The sequence below is a fragment of the Macaca mulatta genome, chromosome 2 (assembly GCF_049350105.2).
Source record: "Macaca mulatta isolate MMU2019108-1 chromosome 2, T2T-MMU8v2.0, whole genome shotgun sequence".
Classification (NCBI taxonomy): domain Eukaryota; kingdom Metazoa; phylum Chordata; class Mammalia; order Primates; family Cercopithecidae; genus Macaca; species Macaca mulatta.
This window is the reverse complement of record NC_133407.1, coordinates 78,954,115-78,973,283: the sequence shown is the minus strand read 5'-3', so window position 1 is coordinate 78,973,283 and position 19,169 is coordinate 78,954,115. Positions and strand designations below refer to the sequence as shown.

General features: G+C 36.1%; 1 protein-coding gene across 2 annotated transcripts in view; it reads left to right on the top strand.

Annotated features, from left to right (window-relative positions):
* The first annotated feature begins 368 nt into the window (after positions 1 to 368).
* Positions 369 to 19,169, top strand: part of ZBBX (zinc finger B-box domain containing) — a 136,573-nt gene continuing 117,772 nt past the window's right edge. For both annotated transcript variants that reach the window (XM_001095567.5, XM_001095663.5), the window contains exons 1-4: positions 369 to 436; positions 4,678 to 4,791; positions 13,487 to 13,577; positions 18,738 to 18,786. In XM_001095567.5, the coding sequence (XP_001095567.3) occupies positions 369 to 436; positions 4,678 to 4,791; positions 13,487 to 13,577; positions 18,738 to 18,786 (322 nt within the window). The remainder of the gene's footprint in view (positions 437 to 4,677; positions 4,792 to 13,486; positions 13,578 to 18,737; positions 18,787 to 19,169) is intronic.

Genomic DNA, 19,169 nt, shown 5'->3' with positions numbered 1-19,169 from the left:
TGGCATAGTATTTTCATATAGCCTACACATAACCTACTGTATACTTTAAATCAGTTCTTGCTTACTTATAATACTTAATAAAATGTAAATAGTTGTACATTTTTTGTATTTTTTTATTCTAATATTTTTGATTCTCTGGTTGATACGTGGCTGCAGGGGAAAAAGGGCTAACAGTGTATAATTTTTGCTGTTTAAACTTTGATTCAGCCTCTTCCCTCATAAAGTTTTAAAAACATTGCTGAACTATATGGAGTTTTGAATTTGTAACTTATACTGCTTCAACTCTGCCATAATTCTTTTGTCTTTGTTACTTTTACAGAAGTGTTTACAAATCAGAATAACTTTTAGACAACATTAAGGTGGTAATCATGAACACAAAAGATTTTGTAGTTCTTCCATGGGGAAAACCTGGAAATTCTGTAAAGCTAAAATATAGGTGAGTTAATATATATTTATTTCTTAATAGGAATAGTTGCAAAGCTTCTGTATATTGTAATTTTGACTATTTTGTGAATTCTTATCTTCATTATTCACATTCTTGTATTTTTATCTATAAGAATATAGCTTTGAAATACTATACATCTATAATAGTTTAAAAATGAGGATTAAAAATATTTATTCCACAAGAACCAATGTGACAAGTTATAAAAGTTTGGTTCATTACCTATTAAAGTAATGCAATAGAATGTTAAACATGTTTTTCATGGCCCTTATTCAAAGTTAAGTAAGGATTATCCTGAAATTTAGGGAGACTATTGGGGTGAGAGACCCCTAACCAGGAAATAGAAAGCACTACATACTTTAGCCCTTTACATAAAGGACATTATGTTGAATTGACCTTTTCTAGGAGAGGTCTGTCCTAGATGACAGGGAGATGCATTCAGCCAGAGCCAAACAATTACTGGCATCCTGGGAATTTTATGACATTGCAGGGGTGTGGGAGAGTATAGCTCCCTGTTTGTCTATGATGTCACCTACTGTCACTGGAAATACTTAGGGCTTTCCTCTTAAATATCAGTAAGAGGCAGCCAGCATGGGATGAGGGCAGACTTTTTTAATTTTTTTTTAGATGAAGTCTTGCTCCCTTGCCTAGCTGGGAGTGCACTCGCACGGTCTCGGCTCACTGCAACCTCCGCCTCCCGGGCTCAGGCGATTCTCCTGCCTCAGCCGCCCAAGTAGCTGGGATTACAGGCGCATGCTACCACACCTGGCTAATGTTTGTATTTTTAATAGAGACAGTGCTTGGCCATGTTGGCCAGGTTGGTTTACTCCTGACCTTAAGTAATCCTCCCACCTCTACCTCCCAAAGTGCTGGGATTACAAGTGTGAGCCACTGCACCCGGGCCAGACTACCATTCTTAATTTGAGTTTCTGAGTTTTTTGATCCAGATCAATAGCTTTGTGGTTATTTGATATCTTCAAAGCTATTCTAATGCTCTCTTCACCTTTGAGATACTGGGTATAAAAGCATTGTGTAAACTGGAAATGTTATAAAAATATATGGCATTATCATTATTACTATACCATATTTTTGGGGGGAGAGGTGCTATCTAATTGCTAGGACTACAAATTTTGTTAATAGAAAAAGTAAAAGGGGCATGCATTATTTGATTTCAGTGACATATTTCAGGCCATATGTCTATACCTATAAACATTCAGCCAACAAACATTTATTAAGTGTGCATTTTCTATATACTGTGCTAGGGAATGATGGCTACAAAAGCAAGAAGTGATAGTCCTGGCACTCCAGAAGCTTACAGAGAATATGAATGAGTACAGTTACATTGACAATACAGAATGAAGCATGGTGTGATGTGTACAGGCAAGGGACTAGGAGAGAACATGGCTCAAACTGCTAGAGCAGGAGCGAGGAAGTACCCAAGTTCTGAGTGAGAGATGCAGTTAGTTGCGTAGTTATTGGGTGAAACTTACGCAAAGGCACAGAGACCACATGATTTTGGGGACTTCTCAGACATATCCAATTGTCTAAGAAGAAAGGTGGAGAAAAAACAGGGTCTAGATGATAACTAACTTGTATGTCATAGTAAAGAGTTTGGAAATAAGTTGGAATCACTATTCCCTGGTCTGTCCGTCTCCCTGATCCACAAACCATTAAAAGCCAGCACAGGAACACCCACTCATGGTAATTACCATAGAGTTCCCTTTCTCACTTTTTCCTTGTTCCAAGCCTGTTCTTGCTGGACATTGTCTTTATGTTGTCTGACGTTCTGGTGTTCTTCCAGTCCTCTCGACCTCTTTCCCAGCCCCTAAACCATTTCAGTCCTCTTTCTAGTCCTTGGGTTTGTTCTGTTGATTAGAAATTATTTTCTAGTTTTCACACCATCTGTATTGACTCTAATATATTCAAATAGTTTGATGCATAATATTTAAAACAACAATTTTTTTTCTATATAGGCAACATACATATTTTTGCTGAACTGATCATTTTGGAAATCTTAAAGAAATCTCTTAAACAATAAATTAAATAAATAAAGCTGAGGATCAACGTTAGCTTCCCTCAGTGGCTTTGCTTTCCCTTTATAACTCTGTGTATAACATTATCTCCATGTGGAATCCTCTGTTTTGTGTGAGATCCATACAATCCAATCTTGACCATAAACTTGACCACTTGGTCAGTAGGCCAGTCTTTTTCTTCAGCCTTACCCTTTTCCTCTACCACAGTGGGACTTCAAAAACATCAGAAGTCTTCTAAGCAAATGAGTGACACAATCATATTTGTTCTTTCAACTCTTCTCCTGTAAGCAGTTTGTGAAGTATGGTAGGCTGTCAAGACTTTAGGCAGGGAGATAAACTGTGAGACTCATCCTGAACTGTACTTGCAGCCCATTTCAGAATGGTCTGTTTCAGGAAAAGACACTATTGTCCTCCTGACAGCTCAAATAAGAAACATGGAATTATTTTAGATTTCTTCCTTTTTCCCTCTCCAATCAGTCACCTACTTCTGGTCAGTTTCCAACTTGTTAATTCTATTTTCTTACATTTCTCAAAAGCTCAATTTTTCTCTCCATTGCGCCTGCTCAGTCAGGCTAGCCCAAATTCTCTATTAGTTGGATTACTGGAATAGTCTACTAATTGGTTGTCTTGCTTCCAGCGTTGTACCCTCTAATTGACTTCCTTTGATACAGCCTGAGTGATCTTTCTAAATGCAAGTCTGATCAATTCTCTTAAAACCCTTTAATGATCCTCATTGTTCATGCAATATAAATCCCAATTTCTCATCATGGCTTACAAGGCTCTTCATGATCCTGTCCACTCCAGCAGTTTGATTTTTTGCTACTTTTTGTATTCTGCACTTAATATCTGGTCACAGAGAACTTTCAGTTCCTTGACCCACCCATTACTCTTTCCTACCTGTGTCCACACTCCTTTCTTTCTGGAACACTACACTCATCACTGCCCTTTGACTGGCTAAGTCCTTTCATCCTTTAGGTCTCAGCTTATCCTTTACCTTCTCCAGGAACTGATTCTGCATTCACAGGACTGGGGTATGTGCTCTTTCTTTGTGCCCAGGTAGCCCCCTGTACTTCCCCAATGACAGCCCTATTCCACTATATTTCAATTACTTTCATGCTTCTCTATTCCTCTCAATACTTGAAGCTCCATTGTATTTCACATTCTATTACCTAGCAGTGTTTATTTGCCGTAGAAGCTGCATTACTCATTGTGGAGTAGATACAATGAAAATAAACGCCTCTCTTTCTATATCTCAGCCAGTTTCTCTGAACCCTCTGGACAGCCCTTCCTATCACTTTCTGTATATCTTCCTGGATTGTGTCTGCTTGGGACATATCCTTGGCCCACTTGCTTTTTGGTAATTGCTTGCTACCTCTAGAAAGATTTCTCCTTTCTGAGCTTCATTATGCCTTGATTTTGTTCCATGCCATAGCATGCATGGGTGCCCACACTGCTTGATAGTAGTAAAACACTAATGTAATATTGAAGGAAGAGATTTGGACTTATAATAGTAGAAGCTAGAGAATTAGTTTGCTTAGATCTATGAAAGAAAGAGTCGGTGGTTAATACTGATAACCAGACTTCGTAAAATGAAGAAAATGTCTTTTGTCAAAAGCTTAGTGAGTTTCAGATATTATAAAAATCTCTTGTACAGAAATTCCTGTACCAAAACCATTAATCGGGGCTTTCTTCTTAATAGGTCTCAAACAGGTACTACCTTTTCCCCCTCATCATACATATATGACATAAAGGTAGAGGTTTAAAACTTCGGAGATGACCAGCTCAGCAAAAATGTATGTTTTGTCTATTGTTTTAAATACTATGCTTCAAACTACTTGACTACATTGGAGGCAAAACAATATGAAAATTAGAAAATATTTTTATTTTGTTTTCTGTTTGTATGTCATAGATATTTGTGTATATATAAAAACATGCCTTATATATGAAGTTAATTATAATTTTGAACCCCTAGCAATGTAATAATTAAAACAAAAGTCTAAGATTTGAAGAGATAACTTGCTTCAGGATTTTGATGGAAGGCAAATGCTAACTTTAAAAACCAGATTTCAGAGTAGTAAAAAAGAAATAGGTAAAATATTTTACTTATTATTCATGATTCTAATTTAACAGGAAAAGATTATATAAAATTATTTTGGCTTTGCTTGTTTTTCTGCTTACTCCATTTAAATCTTACGTCTTCAGAAATGCTCAAGAACTGCGAATGGAGAAAGTACAGTTAGAGTTTGAGAACCAAGAGATGGAGAAGAAACTGCAAGAATTCCGATCCACAAGAAGCAAAGAAAAGGAAGAAAGAGAGTGAGTGAAACTCTTAGAGAATTTTAGATGAATCAACTAAATTATTTAAAGAACGATTTTATATACTGTTGTCATTCCAATAAAAGCATTTAATGGATGGATAATTTCTGACTTTAACTAATGAACGAGCAATAGCAAAGGCCTTCTATTTTTTTGTTTTTGTGCCACTTAGATGAGGCATGTTGCTTTTTAAAATTACCATTATTTTGTTTCTTCTGAACATTATTGGGTCTTATCCTTTCTTTTTTTTTTGACTGAATTAATTTTATTTATTTATTTATTTATTTTTTTTTTATTATTATTATACTTTAAGTTCTAGGGTACATGTGCATAACGTGCAGGTTTGTTACATATATATACTTGTGCCATGTTGCTGTGCTGCACCCATCAACTCGTCAGCACCCAACTACTCGTCATTTATATCAGGTATAACTCCCAATGCAATCCCTCCCCCCTCCCCCCTCCCCATAATAGGCCCCAGTGTGTGATGTCCCCCTTACCGAGTCCAAGTGATCTCATTGTTCAGTTCCCACCTATGAGTGAGAACATGCGGTGTTTGGTTTTCTGTTCTTGTGATAGTTTGCTAAAAATGATGGTTTCCAGCTGCATCCATGTCCCTACAAAGGACACAAACTCATCCTTTTTTATGGCTGCATAGTATTCCATGGTGTATATGTGCCACATTTTCTTAATCCAGTCTGTCACTGATGGACATTTGGGTTGATTCCAAGTCTTTGCTATGGTGAATAGTGCCGCAATGAACATATGTGTGCATGTGTCTTTATAGCAGCATGATTTATAATCCTTTGGGTATGTCCCCAGTAATGGGATGGCTGGGTCATATGGTACATCTAGTTCTAGATCCTTGAGGAATCGCCATACTGTTTTCCATAATGGTTGAACTAGTTTACAATCCCACCAACAGTGTAAAAGTGTTCCTATTTCTCCACATCCTCTCCAGCACCTGTTGTTTCCTGACTTTTTAATGATTGCCATTCTAACTGGTGTGAGATGGTATCTCATTGTGGTTTTGATTTGCATTTCTCTGATGGCCAGTGATGATGAGCATTTTTTCATGTGTCTGTTGGCTGTATGAATGTCTTCTTATGAGAAATGTCTGTTCATATCCTTTGCCCACTTTTTGATGGGGTTGTTTGTTTTTTTCTTGTAAATTTGTTTGAGTTCTTTGTAGGTTCTGGATATTAGCCCTTTGTCAGATGAGTAGATTGCAAAAATTTTCTCCCATTCTGTAGGTTGCCTGTTCACTCTGATGGTAGTTTCTTTTGTTGTGCAGAAGCTTTTTAGTTTAATTAGATCACATTTGTCAATTTTGGTTTTTGGTGCCATTACTTTTGGTGTTTTAGACATGAAGTCTTTGCCCATGCCTATGTCCTGAATGGTACTACCTAGGTTTTCCTCTAGGGTTTTTATGGTATTAGGTCTAACATTTAAGTCTCTAATCCATCTTGAATTAATTTTCATATAAGGAGTAAGGAAAGGATCCAGTTTCAGCTTTCTACTTACGGCTAGCCAATTTTCCCAGCACCATTTATTAAATAGGGAATCCTTTCCCCATTTCTTGTTTCTCTCAGGTTTGTCAAAGATCAGATGGCTGTAGATGTGTGGTATTATTTCTGAGGACTCTGTTCTGTTCCATTGGTCTATATCTCTGTTTTGGTACCAGTACCATGCTGTTTTGGTTACTGTAGCCTTGTAGTATAGTTTGAAGTCAGGTAGTGTGATACCTCCAGCTTTGTTCTTTTGACGTAGGATTGTCTTGGAGATGCGGGCTCTTTTTTGGTTCCATATGAACTTTAAAGCAGTTCTTTCCAATTCTGTGAAGAAACTCATTGGTAGCTTGATGGGGATGGCACTGAATCTATAAATAACCTTGGGCAGTATGGCCATTTTCACAATATTGATTCTTCTTATCCATGAGCATGGTATGTTCTTCCATTTGTTTGTGTCCTCTTTTATTTCACTGAGCAGTGGTTTGTAGTTCTCCTTGAAGAGGTCCCTTACATCCCTTGTAAGTTGGATTCCTAGGTATTTTATTCTCTTTGAAGCAATTGTGAATGGAATTTCATTCCTGATTTGGCTCTGTGTTTGTCTGTTACTGGTGTATAGGAATGCTTGTGATTTTTGCACATTAATTTTGTATCCTGAGACTTTGCTGAAGTTGCTTATCAGCTTAAGGAGATTTTGGGCTGAGACAATGGGGTTTTCTAAATATACAATCATGTCATCTGCAAACAGGGACAATTTGACTTCTTCTTTTCCTAACTGAATACCCGTTATTTCTTTCTCTTGCCTGATCGCCCTAGCCAGAACTTCCAACACTATGTTGAATAGGAGTGGTGAGAGAGGGCATCCCTGTCTTGTGCCAGTTTTCAAAGGGAATTTTTCCAGTTTTTGCCCATTCAGTATGATATTGGCTGTGGGTTTGTCATAAATAGCTCTTATTATTTTGAGGTACGGTCCATCAATACCGAATTTATTGAGCGTTTTTAGCATGAAGGGCTGTTGAATTTTGTCAAAAGCCTTTTCTGCATCTATTGAGATAATCATGTGGTTTTTGTCTTTGGTTCTGTTTATATGCTGGATTATGTTTATTGATTTGCGAATGTTGAACCAGCCTTGCATCCCAGGGATGAAGCCCACTTGATCATGGTGGATAAGCTTTTTGATGTGCTGCTGAATCCGGTTTGCCAGTATTTTATTGAGGATTTTTGCATTGATGTTCATCAGGGATATTGGTCTAAAATTCTCTTTTTTTGTTGTGTCTCTGCCAGGCTTTGGTATTAGGATGATGTTGGCCTCATAAAATGAGTTAGGGAGGATTCCCTCTTTTTCTATTGATTGGAATAGTTTCAGAAGGAATGGTACCAGCTCCTCCTTGTACCTCTGGTAGAATTCAGCTGTGAATCCATCTGGTCCTGGACTTTTTTTGGTTGCTAGGCTATTAATTATTGCCTCAATTTCAGAGCCTGCTATTGGTCTATTCAGGGATTCAACTTCTTCCTGGTTTAGTCTTGGAAGAGTGTAAGTGTCCAGGAAATTATCCATTTCTTCTAGTTTTTCTAGTTTATTTGCGTAGAGGTGTTTATAGTATTCTCTGATGGTAGTTTGTATTTCTGTGGGGTCGGTGGTGATATCCCCTTTATCATTTTTTATTGCATCTATTTGATTCTTCTCTCTTTTCTTATTAGTCTTGCTAGCAGTCTGTCAATTTTGTTGATCTTTTCAAAAAACCAACTCCTGGATTCATTGATTTTTTGGAGGGTTTTTTGTGTCTCTATCTCCTTCAGTTCTGCTCTGATCTTAGTTATTTCTTGCCTTCTGCTAGCTTTCGAATGTGTTTGCTCTTGCTTCTCTAGTGCTTTTAATTGTGATGTTAGAGTGTCAATTTTAGATCTTTCCTGCTTTCTCTTGTGGGCATTTAGTGCTATAAATTTCCCTCTACACACTGCTTTAAATGTGTCCCAGAGATTCTGGTATGTTGTATCTTTGTTCTCATTGGTTTCAAAGAACATCTTTATTTCTGCCTTCATTTTGTTATGTACCCAGTAGTCATTCAGGAGCAGGTTGTTCAGTTTCCATGTAGTTGAGCGGTTTTGATTGAGTTTCTTAGTCCTGAGTTCTAGTTTGATTGCACTGTGGTCTGAGAGACAGTTTGTTATAATTTCTGTTCTTGTACATTTGCTGAGGAGTGCTTTACTTCCAATTATGTGGTCAATTTTGGAATAAGTGTGATGTGGTGCTGAGAAGAATGTATATTCTGTTGATTTGGGGTGGAGAGTTCTATAGATGTCTATTAGGTCTGCTTGCTGCAGAGATGAGTTCAATTCCTGGATATCCTTGTTAACTTTCTGTCTCGTTGATCTGTCTAATGTTGACAGTGGAGTGTCGAAGTCTCCCATTATTATTGTATGGGAGTCTAAGTCTCTTTGTAAGTCTCTAAGGACTTGCTTTATGAATCTGGGTGCTCCTGTATTGGGTGCATATATATTTAGGATAGTTAGTTCTTCCTGTTGAATTGATCCCTTTACCATTTGTAATGGCCTTCTTTGTCTCTTTTGATCTTTGATGGTTTAAAGTCTATTTTATCAGAGAATAGTATTGCAACCCCTGCTTTCTGTTGTTCTCCATTTGCTTGGTAAATCTTCCTCCATCCCTTTATTTTGAGCCTATGTATGTCTCTGCATGTGAGATGGGTCTCCTGAATACAGCAGACTGATGGGTCTTGACTCTTTATCCAGTTTGCCAGTCTATGTCTTTTAATTGGAGCATTTAGTCCATTTACATTTAAGGTTAAGATTGTTATGTGTGAACTTGATCCTGCCATTATGATATTAACTGGTTATTTTGCTCGTTAGTTGATGCAGTTTCTTCCTAGCCTCGATGGTCTTTACATTTTGGCATGTTTTTGCAATGGCTGGTACCGGTTGTTCCTTTCCATGTTTAGTGCTTCCTTCAGGGTCTCTTGTAAGGCAGGCCTAGTGGTGACACAATCTCTAAGCATTTGCTTATCTGTAAAGGATTTTATTTCTCCTTCACTTATGAAACTTAGTTTGGCTGGATATGAAATTCTGGGTTGAAAATTCTTTTCTTTAAGAATGTTGAATATTGGCCCCCACTCTCTTCTGGCTTGGAGAGTTTCTGCCGAGAGATTTGCTGTTAGTCTGATGGGCTTCCCTTTGTGGGTAACCCGACCTTTCTCTCTGGCTGCCCTTAAGATTTTTTCCTTCATTTCAACTTTGGTGAATCTGGCAATTACGTGTCTTGGAGTTGCTCTTCTCGAGGAGTATCTTTGTGGCATTCTGTGTATTTCCTGGATTTGAATGTTGGCCTGCCCTACTAGGTTGGGGAAGTTCTCCTGGATGATATCCTGAAGAGTGTTTTCCAGCTTGGTTCCATTTTCCCCCTCACTTTCAGGCAACCCAATCAGACGTAGATTTGGTCTTTTTACATAATCCCATACTTCTTGCAGGCTTTGTTCATTTCTTTTTCTTCTTTTTTCTTTTGGTTTCTCTTCTCGCTTCATTTCATTCATTGGATCCTCAATCACTGATACTCTTTCTTCCAGTTGATCGAGTCAGTTACTGAAGCTTGTGCATTTGTCACGTATTTCTCGTGTCATGGTTTTCATCTCTTTCATTTCGTTTATGACCTTCTCTGCATTAATTAGCCATCAATTCTTCCACTTTTTTTTCAAGATTTTTAGTTTCTTTGCGCTGGGTACGTAATTCCTCCTTTAGCTCTGAGAAGTTTGATGGACTGAAGCCGTTTTCTCTCATCTCGTCAAAGTCATTCTCTGTCAAGCTTTGATCCGTTGCTGGCGATGAGCTGCGCTCCTTTGCCGGGGGAGATGCGCTGTTATTTTTTGAATTTCCAGCTTTTCTGCCCTGCTTTTTCCCCATCTTTGTGGTTTTATCTGCCTCTGGTCTTTGACGATGGTGATGTACTGATGGGGTTTTGGTGTAGGTGTCCTTCCTGTTTGATAGTTTTCCTTCTAACAGTCAGGACCCTCAGCTGTAGGTCTGTTGGAGATTGCTTGAGGTCCACTCCAGACCCTGTTTGCCTGGGTATCAGCAGCAGAGGCTGCAGAAGATAGAATATTTCTGAACAGCGAGTGTACCTGTCTGATTCTTGCTTTGGAGGCTTCCTCTCAGGGGTGTACTCCCCCCTGTGAGGTGTGGGGTGTCAGACTGCCCCTAGTGGGGGATGTCTCCCAGTTAGGCTACTCAGGGGTCAGGGACCCACTTGAGCAGGCAGTCTGTCCCTTCTCAGCTCTCAACCTCCGTGTTGAGAGATCCACTGCTCTCTTCAATGCTGTCAGACAGAGTCCTTTGCGTCTGCAGAGGTTTCTGCTTCTTTTGTTGTTATCTGTGCCCTGTCCCCAGAGGTGGAGTCTACAGAGACAGGCAGGTTTCCTTGAGCTGCTGTGAGCTCCACCCAGTTCGAGCTTCCCAGCGGCTTTGTTTACCTAGTTAAGCCTCAGCAATGGCGAGCGCCCCTCCCCCAGCCTTGCTGCTGCCTTGCAAGGTTAGATGGCAGACTGCTGTGCTAGCAATGAGGGAGGCTCCATGGGCGTGAGACCCTCCCAGCCAAGTGTGGGATATGATCTCCAGGTGTGCCTGTTTGCTTAAAGCGCAGTATTGGGGTGGGAGTTACCCGATTTTCCAGGTGGTGTGTGTCTCAGTTCCCCTGGCTAGGTAAAGGGATTCCCTTTCCCCTTGCACTTCCCAGGTGAGGCAATGCCTCGCCCTGCTTCAGCTCTCGCTGGTTGGGCTGCAGCAGCGGACCAGCACCGATTGTCCGGCACTCCCTAGTGAGATGAACCCAGTACATCACATGAAAGTGCAGAAATCACCGGTCTTCTGTGTCGCTCGCGCTGGGAGTTGGAGACTGGAGCTGTTCCTATTCGGCCATCTTGCTCCGCCTCTCATCCAGTCTCGACTGCGGGTCTTATCCTTTCTTATTTCCTTTTTATTTAACTTTTTGCTTTTCATTGTTTTATGGTCTGGAATGTTTACTACAGCAGTGCACACTTTACCTTTTGCTCTCAGAAAATTGCCATCATTAGTAAATAAACACCAGTTTATGTTTAGAGTCATTTTTATTTATTCAAAGGCTTTTGGGAGCAAGAGTTCACATATATATACATAATGAAGATCTGAAAAATAAATGCTATGACATATATATATATATATATATATATATATATATATAAAATCAGAATTGCTCAAACCCTTAAGTATATTTAAAATATTTTTAGCAAATGCTAGTTAGCTGAAATTTTATTAATGAAAACTTTCTAATATTGTGCTTATATATGTGTACTAATTATACTGAATTTATTGTTTTCTTATAAAATAATATAAATGATAGCAAACAGAACTAATAATTATGTGATGGAAATTCTCTCTTCTTAGTTCTAGGCTAACTCCCAGCCCATTTTCTAGCACCCGTTTTAATGACTAAAAATCTCCACAAATGTCTTATCTTTGTATAAGCCTACATATATACATGTATATGAATGTATTTTGTTTTCAGTGAGTATATCTGTTGAATATATTGTGTCTTTTACTTTTTTTTTTACAGATGAGTTCATCTAAAAATATGGAAATTAATTCATATCCTACTATTTTACTTAATATATCTTAGTGCTCTTATCACATGAGAATGCCTTGATGTGATAAGAAAATTAGCCTAATTTTCTTAGTGGCTACATAGTATTTTTTGTGTGGATATAATAGCATTTATTTTTCAGATTTTTATTATGTTTTTAGTGTCTTATGATTATAAATGCTTCCGTGAACATGCTTCTTCATGTATTTTCACTTACATATGCAAAGCTATTTGTGGGATAAATTCCTACCTCTGTAATTTTAGGTCAATATGTTATTTGCATTTTACATTGTGATAGATATTGAGAAATTGTCTTCCAAATAGGTGTCAAAACTTTATAATCTTTCCCTACAGTGTATGAGAGTGCATGTTTCATGTCCGTTTGCTGGTACTAAATATCACCAAACTGTTTGTATATTAAATTAACTTTTGTTTAGTCCTCAAAGTGATGACCGTCAAATACCTAGAAATACTTTCTTAACCTTTAATGACAATTCAAATGTGCTCATTATACTTTCAGTAGTATTTATCTTTAGAGTCCAATTATTTGAAAAATATGCATAACTCATATACATAGCCCCTCTAATAATTAGAGCATTGGTTTAATCAGAGCATCTCATGTTGTATGTCATCCAGGATGACAAAGTTTATTATGTGTCTTGCTGCTTTTAATGATCTAGTGGCCAATTCTTTAACCTTCACTGATTCGAACTTTGTTTGGACTCCTAAATGGATCATGATACTCATCTGAGAATCAGAGTTGCTGAAATCAACCCTAATGAGTGAGTTTTTCTTAGCTGTGGAAGCTTTTCTAGATGATTCTTAACATTTTAAAGCATGACTGAGTTTTTACATTGTTTTCTGAGGTCACACAGATATTAAATGTCATAGCCAGAGTGAGAACCTGCCACTCACTAGCCAGGAAGATAGTAGTGCTCCAATCTTAATTATTTATTCTGTGTGATGTTGAGCAACTGTTTTTCTTATTATTATTTTTAATGATAATTGGACTCTCTGGCTTGATAACTTCAAAAATATTTTGTTATGCTCAAGTAAATGTGCTTCAAAAACTGTACAGCTGAAGTATGCCTTCTTTGTAATCTCTGTTATGTTTCAATGTGGGAGATCATTAGAGGTTTTAACAAGGAATTCATCACTTACTAGATCCACTGAATATTTTGGGGTACTGGTTTGCTTGCTTTTCTTCTTTACATTTGTGGACATTTAGCTTTTAAAATTGCATAAAGACCTGTAAAGTTTCCTATAAATTAAGAAAGCTATCTTTAGTCATTGTGAATATCAAGGAAATAGAATTCTTCATTTGAGTTTGTCTATTTCATTTTATTCATTTCTCCACAAAAGTCACAAATATGATAAAGCTATATTTTAAAATTACTGAGGATATTTTGACATTATTGATATTTCATTTTCATTTTTTGCTTTTTTTTTTTTGCATGTTAACAACTGAATTTCCATTTCCTGAAACAGGAAAACTATATTTCTTTTCATTAAAGGGAGAAATGTATTTAGTAATTATATTTTGTCTTATTTATATATATTAAAGGTCAAGCGAATATTACTGGAAATCTGGAAAAGTGGGCAAATTGGGTAATCAATCATATATGATGTCAAAAAATAAAGGAAATGTTATTAAGGTAAGAAGATACTATTTGATTCTTATGCATTCTGCTAAGCAAGAAGATATTCTGTTTTAGGTCTTGCATTTTCTTCTATACTCAGAATATTGTCTCCTTATTTTAACAACTTTGTATATTATTCAATTTTTGATTTATTTTGTAGGGTAATATGCAACTTTCATTATTCAATTATGTTTTTGTTTTTCAGCTACAAACTGATTTCAAAATTTTACCTTGCAGTGAATTTGTCCATATTCCAAACTGAATTTTTCCATTCAGTGTGGATCTGGTTTAAAGTATATAAAATAGAACTCAATACTTCTAACCTAAGGTGAAAGCTAATGTTGTTTAATATAACAAATGAGAGACTTTATTCCTACTTTTATATCAAATTTGTTTAGTGTTTTATATTCTGCTTCAATACTAATTTATTATTCATATACTGTTGATTCCATGTGTAAATATACCGAAGGAAAAAAATGCTTTTCAGTTTCCCAGCTATAGAATTGCTGTTCCTTTACTGTATACTATAAAATACAATATTATATTGAAGATGAAAATCAGATAAGTGTTTTTACATAAAGAAAACAGTTTTGCTTCTGGATTCTTTAGTGCAAGATTCATGACTTGGTAAATATTAACTTACACAGCTTTTGTTTTTTATGTACCTATCATTAAACTTTCATTGGGTCAGTTGGAATCTACAAAGATCTTACTTGGCACTTCTAAAGTTTTTGGCTTTGAGAAAGCATTTTATTCTCTAGTGTCATCTATCTTAGGGAAAAATCAATTATAAAAGTTTTAACCCCCAAAATTAAAAAAACGTATCTCACTAGAAACAGGCTATTTGTAAGACTATTAAAAGAATCTATAGGTCAGATAAAAAGAGGCTGAATTAAAAGGGTAGAAAAACATATATAAAGAAAAATGTGGAACCATGAAAGAGTAAGAAAGGAGAAGAGGAAGTCAAACATATGATTGTTATTACAGGCTGGATTGACTAAGAGACAGCATAAAGAAGGGACTCAGAAAAGTACAGGGTATACATTTAGGGTTTTGTTTGAATTTTCAAGAAAGTTGAAGTTAAAGGACTAAATGTACTCCCTAGGGATTTGTAAAAAGTAGAGAGGTATAAAGAATAAAGCTTAAAGAAAGCAAGTGTGTAAACTATATTGGCAAAGAGAACTGTAATATTCACTCAATAAGCTCAATAAGTGTTAATACCAGTCAACGGTTTAACTTCTTTTCCTTTCTTATCTCATTAAGTGCTTATATCACTCCTAAGAGGATGTTGTTATTATTCCAGTTTCACAGATGAAATAATTTAACATCAAAAAAATTAAATAACTCACTCAAGGTCAAAAGTCAGGGCCAAGATTTAACATATAAGCTCTCAGGCTTGTCTAAGATAATTTGCCAGCTCCCTAGTGAAGAGAGATTGAGAAGAAAAAGAATAGCAGAGGTAAAATCGAAGTAGTTCAATGTTATAAGGACAAAAGTAAAGGAGAACATTTCTAGAAAATATGAAGTCAATAATGTCCAATATATTGTGTAGTGAAAAACGTTTTGAGTATCTATTTAGACCAGTGTTTCTCAAGGGGACAATTTTGCTTCGCAGGAGATATTTGACAATGTCTGGAGACATTTTCAGTTGTTAACATTGAGAGATACACTTTGTTGTTGTTGTTGTTTTTATGTGTGTTTTTTCCTAAAGATATATAGTGAATAAGGGCCAGGGGTGCTGCTAAACATCCTACAATGCACTTGACAACCCCCACAACAAAGAATTATTTGGCCCCAAATGTCAGTGATGCTGAGGTCTGGAAACTCTGCATTAGATTATATAGATTAACATTCACTTAATCTTTCCAAGCCTCTATTACCATATTTGTAAACTTGCATAATAATACCTACTACTTCAAAGAGCTTTTGAGCAATGTCAAAAACTCTTTGAAATATGTGAAACCACTTTGTAATGATACCTAAACATTACATTAAAATGTCTATTCCTGGATAATGAAAATATTTAAAAGCCCTAAATGTGATGAGTGTGTCAATATTAAATAAGAAAGCAGATTTCAATTGGTTGAAAAGAAAAGGATGGGAAGCAGTGAGTAAAGACTATTGTTGCAACCAGCATGAAAGTAGAGGGTGACCTTTCAAGGGTTTAATAGAATCAAGGAAAGACTTTATTAAATTCTTTTCTAGAATTGGCAAGATGATGTGAGCCAGTTTGTAGAATGAAAGATGGACATCTGAGTAGAGGAAAGAGTAAAAATGTGGATGAAAGAGGTGCCATTTGCTGGGTGTGTGGTCTTTGAAGGGATGGTTCATTAAAGAGGCCTTCACCAAGGAAGGAAGACATATTTTTTTGTGTGTGAGACAAGAAAGGTGGAAGAAAAAACAGGTGGCAATGAAAATAAATTTTAGAGATTTTTTTGACAAGTGGTGAGGTAGGACACTGAAACATTTTAATAGGAAGACCTCAACTTTCTTAGGACAGTTGAAGACAATATCATCTTCTCAGGTGAATGAATGGAAATGGGATGAATTTGAGTTCTTGGGAATGAAGAGATTTGGAGTAGCCGCTGTGGGAATTGTGGTTGGGGATTAGTAGCAAATGAGTAAATGGATTGCCAAAGAACCATAGAGCCTACTGAGGTTGTTCAGCATGGATTTGTAGGAGACTCTATAGTATTATTTTTATCACAGTGGTACATAGATATTGGAGGCATCAGAGGGAAGAGATAAGGTGATTGATGTTGGCACTGAAAAAGTTTTCAGTCTGAGATTTTGAAAGTGTGGCTATTCAGAATGCTGCTTACGTGCCAGATTTGGTCATAATGGTGAGGTGGCTGAAGAGGCATTTAGATGTTCACAGTAGCCAGCATGTTGGAGGGTCTTCAAACCAGGATGTCAGGTGAACACGTACATTGAAGTCTCTAAGACTGTCAAGCAGAAATGTGATGGAGAGAAATACTGAGCAGGTTGCTGAAGTTCAGGTGGAAGAGATCCTAGATATTGACACAGGCAATAAGTGGATGGTGGGGACCTACAGTAGAGGCAACTTTGCTGAATCATAATAGCAGAATCATATTCTGGAAGCAGCACTGAAGAGCAAATCGAAAAATTTTCTCTCTCCTGGTGTGTGAAAGGAAGTGGAAAGGAGCTAGGTCCTATGGGAAGTGCTTTGGTGAAGACTGTGTCTAAGTAAAGGTGGCTTTCAGTTGATGTAAACTTTTGAGTGAAACATTTTTGGGAATGGTTTAAAGCATAAGATACATAAATGACTATTTAATAGAAGCTCCATGGAATGGCAGTAGGGGTTTGGAAGGAACGACAGTTAGTACAGAATTGCAAAGTTTCAGTAGCTAATTGGGTTGACAGTGAGAACGTCTGAAAGATGACTTGTGGGAGAAGTTTGGGCTCAGTGTGGCAGATGAAGGCATTGGTGGGAGTTCAGAGGTATTTGTGAATGCCAGGGAGGCTGATAATGACAACATAGTCTGACCCCAGTGGCTTAGATAATATGCCTGTGTGGTAAATCCACTAAGATTTCCTGCCCCCTGATAGCGCCCCTTCAATACCTACTGGTGGGGGAGTCAGCACATTAATAAGTCATAGGCTTTAGTATATTAAGTTCCTGACATTTGTATATACAAACATATACAGATATCCATCTTTCTATCTATATGTATATATAGATATGCATGTATTATATATGTGTATGTACATGTGTGTATATGTGTATATGTGTGTTTGTGTAAGTATGTGTATCCTTGGTTCAACCCTACCTCCAACCCTTTCCCAAATGGATAAAAATCAGACCTATGAGGAAATTCTATTTGTCTAAAAATAGCAGCTAGCAGTTTGTTCACTGAAATATTTTTATGCAATTTGAATTACTTGAAATAAATATGGCTGTGTTCATAGAGCAGAACAATATTAATCATAATAATAAAAACAAATTATACAATTTCCCGAATAATGGGTTCATTTTGCTTGGGCATATCTATCCATTCCATCTAGGGTAGCCTATAACCACACTAATCATATTTCAATTCAGATGTATCATTAAAGTAATCATACTGGATAATTTGGTTATGAAAAATGAGATTAGATTATCTGTAACTTGTATAACATTAGCAGTTTAAAAATAAAAGTGTGGTTCATAGAAAAATTGATTATTTCAATCTTGTTTTCTTTTCTGCTATGTTTGGTACATAGCATCTGAGCAGTTACTTTGAAGAATGTGAAAAATAACTGCCCCTTTGAAGCAAAACCACTAGATTCACTGAGAATAATTAGGCCTACATTTTCAGATGACTGCAGTTGGTACAGCCATAGATATAGAGGAAGCCATTGTTCTCATATTCTCACGTACAAATTGAGCAATTGAGCATGCAAATTGCAAATTGAAAACTAGGCCTGAATTGACAGTATCTATATAAATGCATACCATCCTTCATTCTCGTTTGTGTACTTTAAATGTTGGTTTTAATAAGATCAAGGCAAGCATGTTCAATTGGCAAGTGTATTTTATTTCCTAAAATATTAAAATCCCCAAATTTTAAGTGAAGATTTATGTGAAATATCTAGCAGTGAATCTTATTTATTCAATTTTTTTTGACTAATATTTAGGAAAGTCAGGGATCACTAATAACACTTTTGAAGGATAAGTCTGTGATGCCTACACATGTAGTTCTCTAAATTGGGCAAGTAAAATAATATGGTTTCTATAGTAATGTAAGCAGAATAGATTAGTCACAATTCAGTTTAGATTCAGCTTACACAAATATTAGACTGTGTGCCTCAGAAAGAGCAGAAATAGAAAAGATGTATTAAACCTTTACAATATTTGAACACTAGCACTTTCCTAAAATCATTACATGATGACATATAATGATTTTTGTTTAAAAGACAATTTATGTTTTCAAAAATTGGTTTACGTATATTTTTAAAATTTATTTTCTTTTTTATGATTTCTATTAGATTAATTAAAAGGTACACATATGCTTTAATGATGATCTCCTATTAATTTTATATTATTCTTTAAAAATAAATTTTTGTTCAAAATGCACCAAAGCTACAGCTTTCTAATGTTTTTGTTAGTAACTTAAACTTTCACTGAATAAGATAATATACACCTGACAAATAGTGTCTATTTTATTAATACAGTTTTCTGCTGGAAAAGTGAAATTAAAATTACTGAAGGAACAGATTCAAGGTAAATAGTTTATCACGATGTTATTAAATGCTAAATATACTCCTTTCTTTTACATTTGAATTACAAATAAAGTTAAAGTTTTAGAATTGTTCGTGCAGTATAAAGATTCTAAACCCCCAAATCATGACACGTTGATTTTCAACATAAATTTTATTCGAGTATTTTGGGGAGCTTTTGTGTCAAAAAAGTAAACTTAATACATGATTATAATAATAGTATATTTCAAAAGTGAGGTCTTTTACAGCACTGTTCCTTAAATTTTATTGATGTAATGTTTTAATAAGGAAGATAATTTAGCAGTGTAAATTATAAATTAAAATTTCACTCTAGAAAAGTTTTAAAAATAGAAAAATTGCTTTATATCTTAATAGATTGTTTAATAA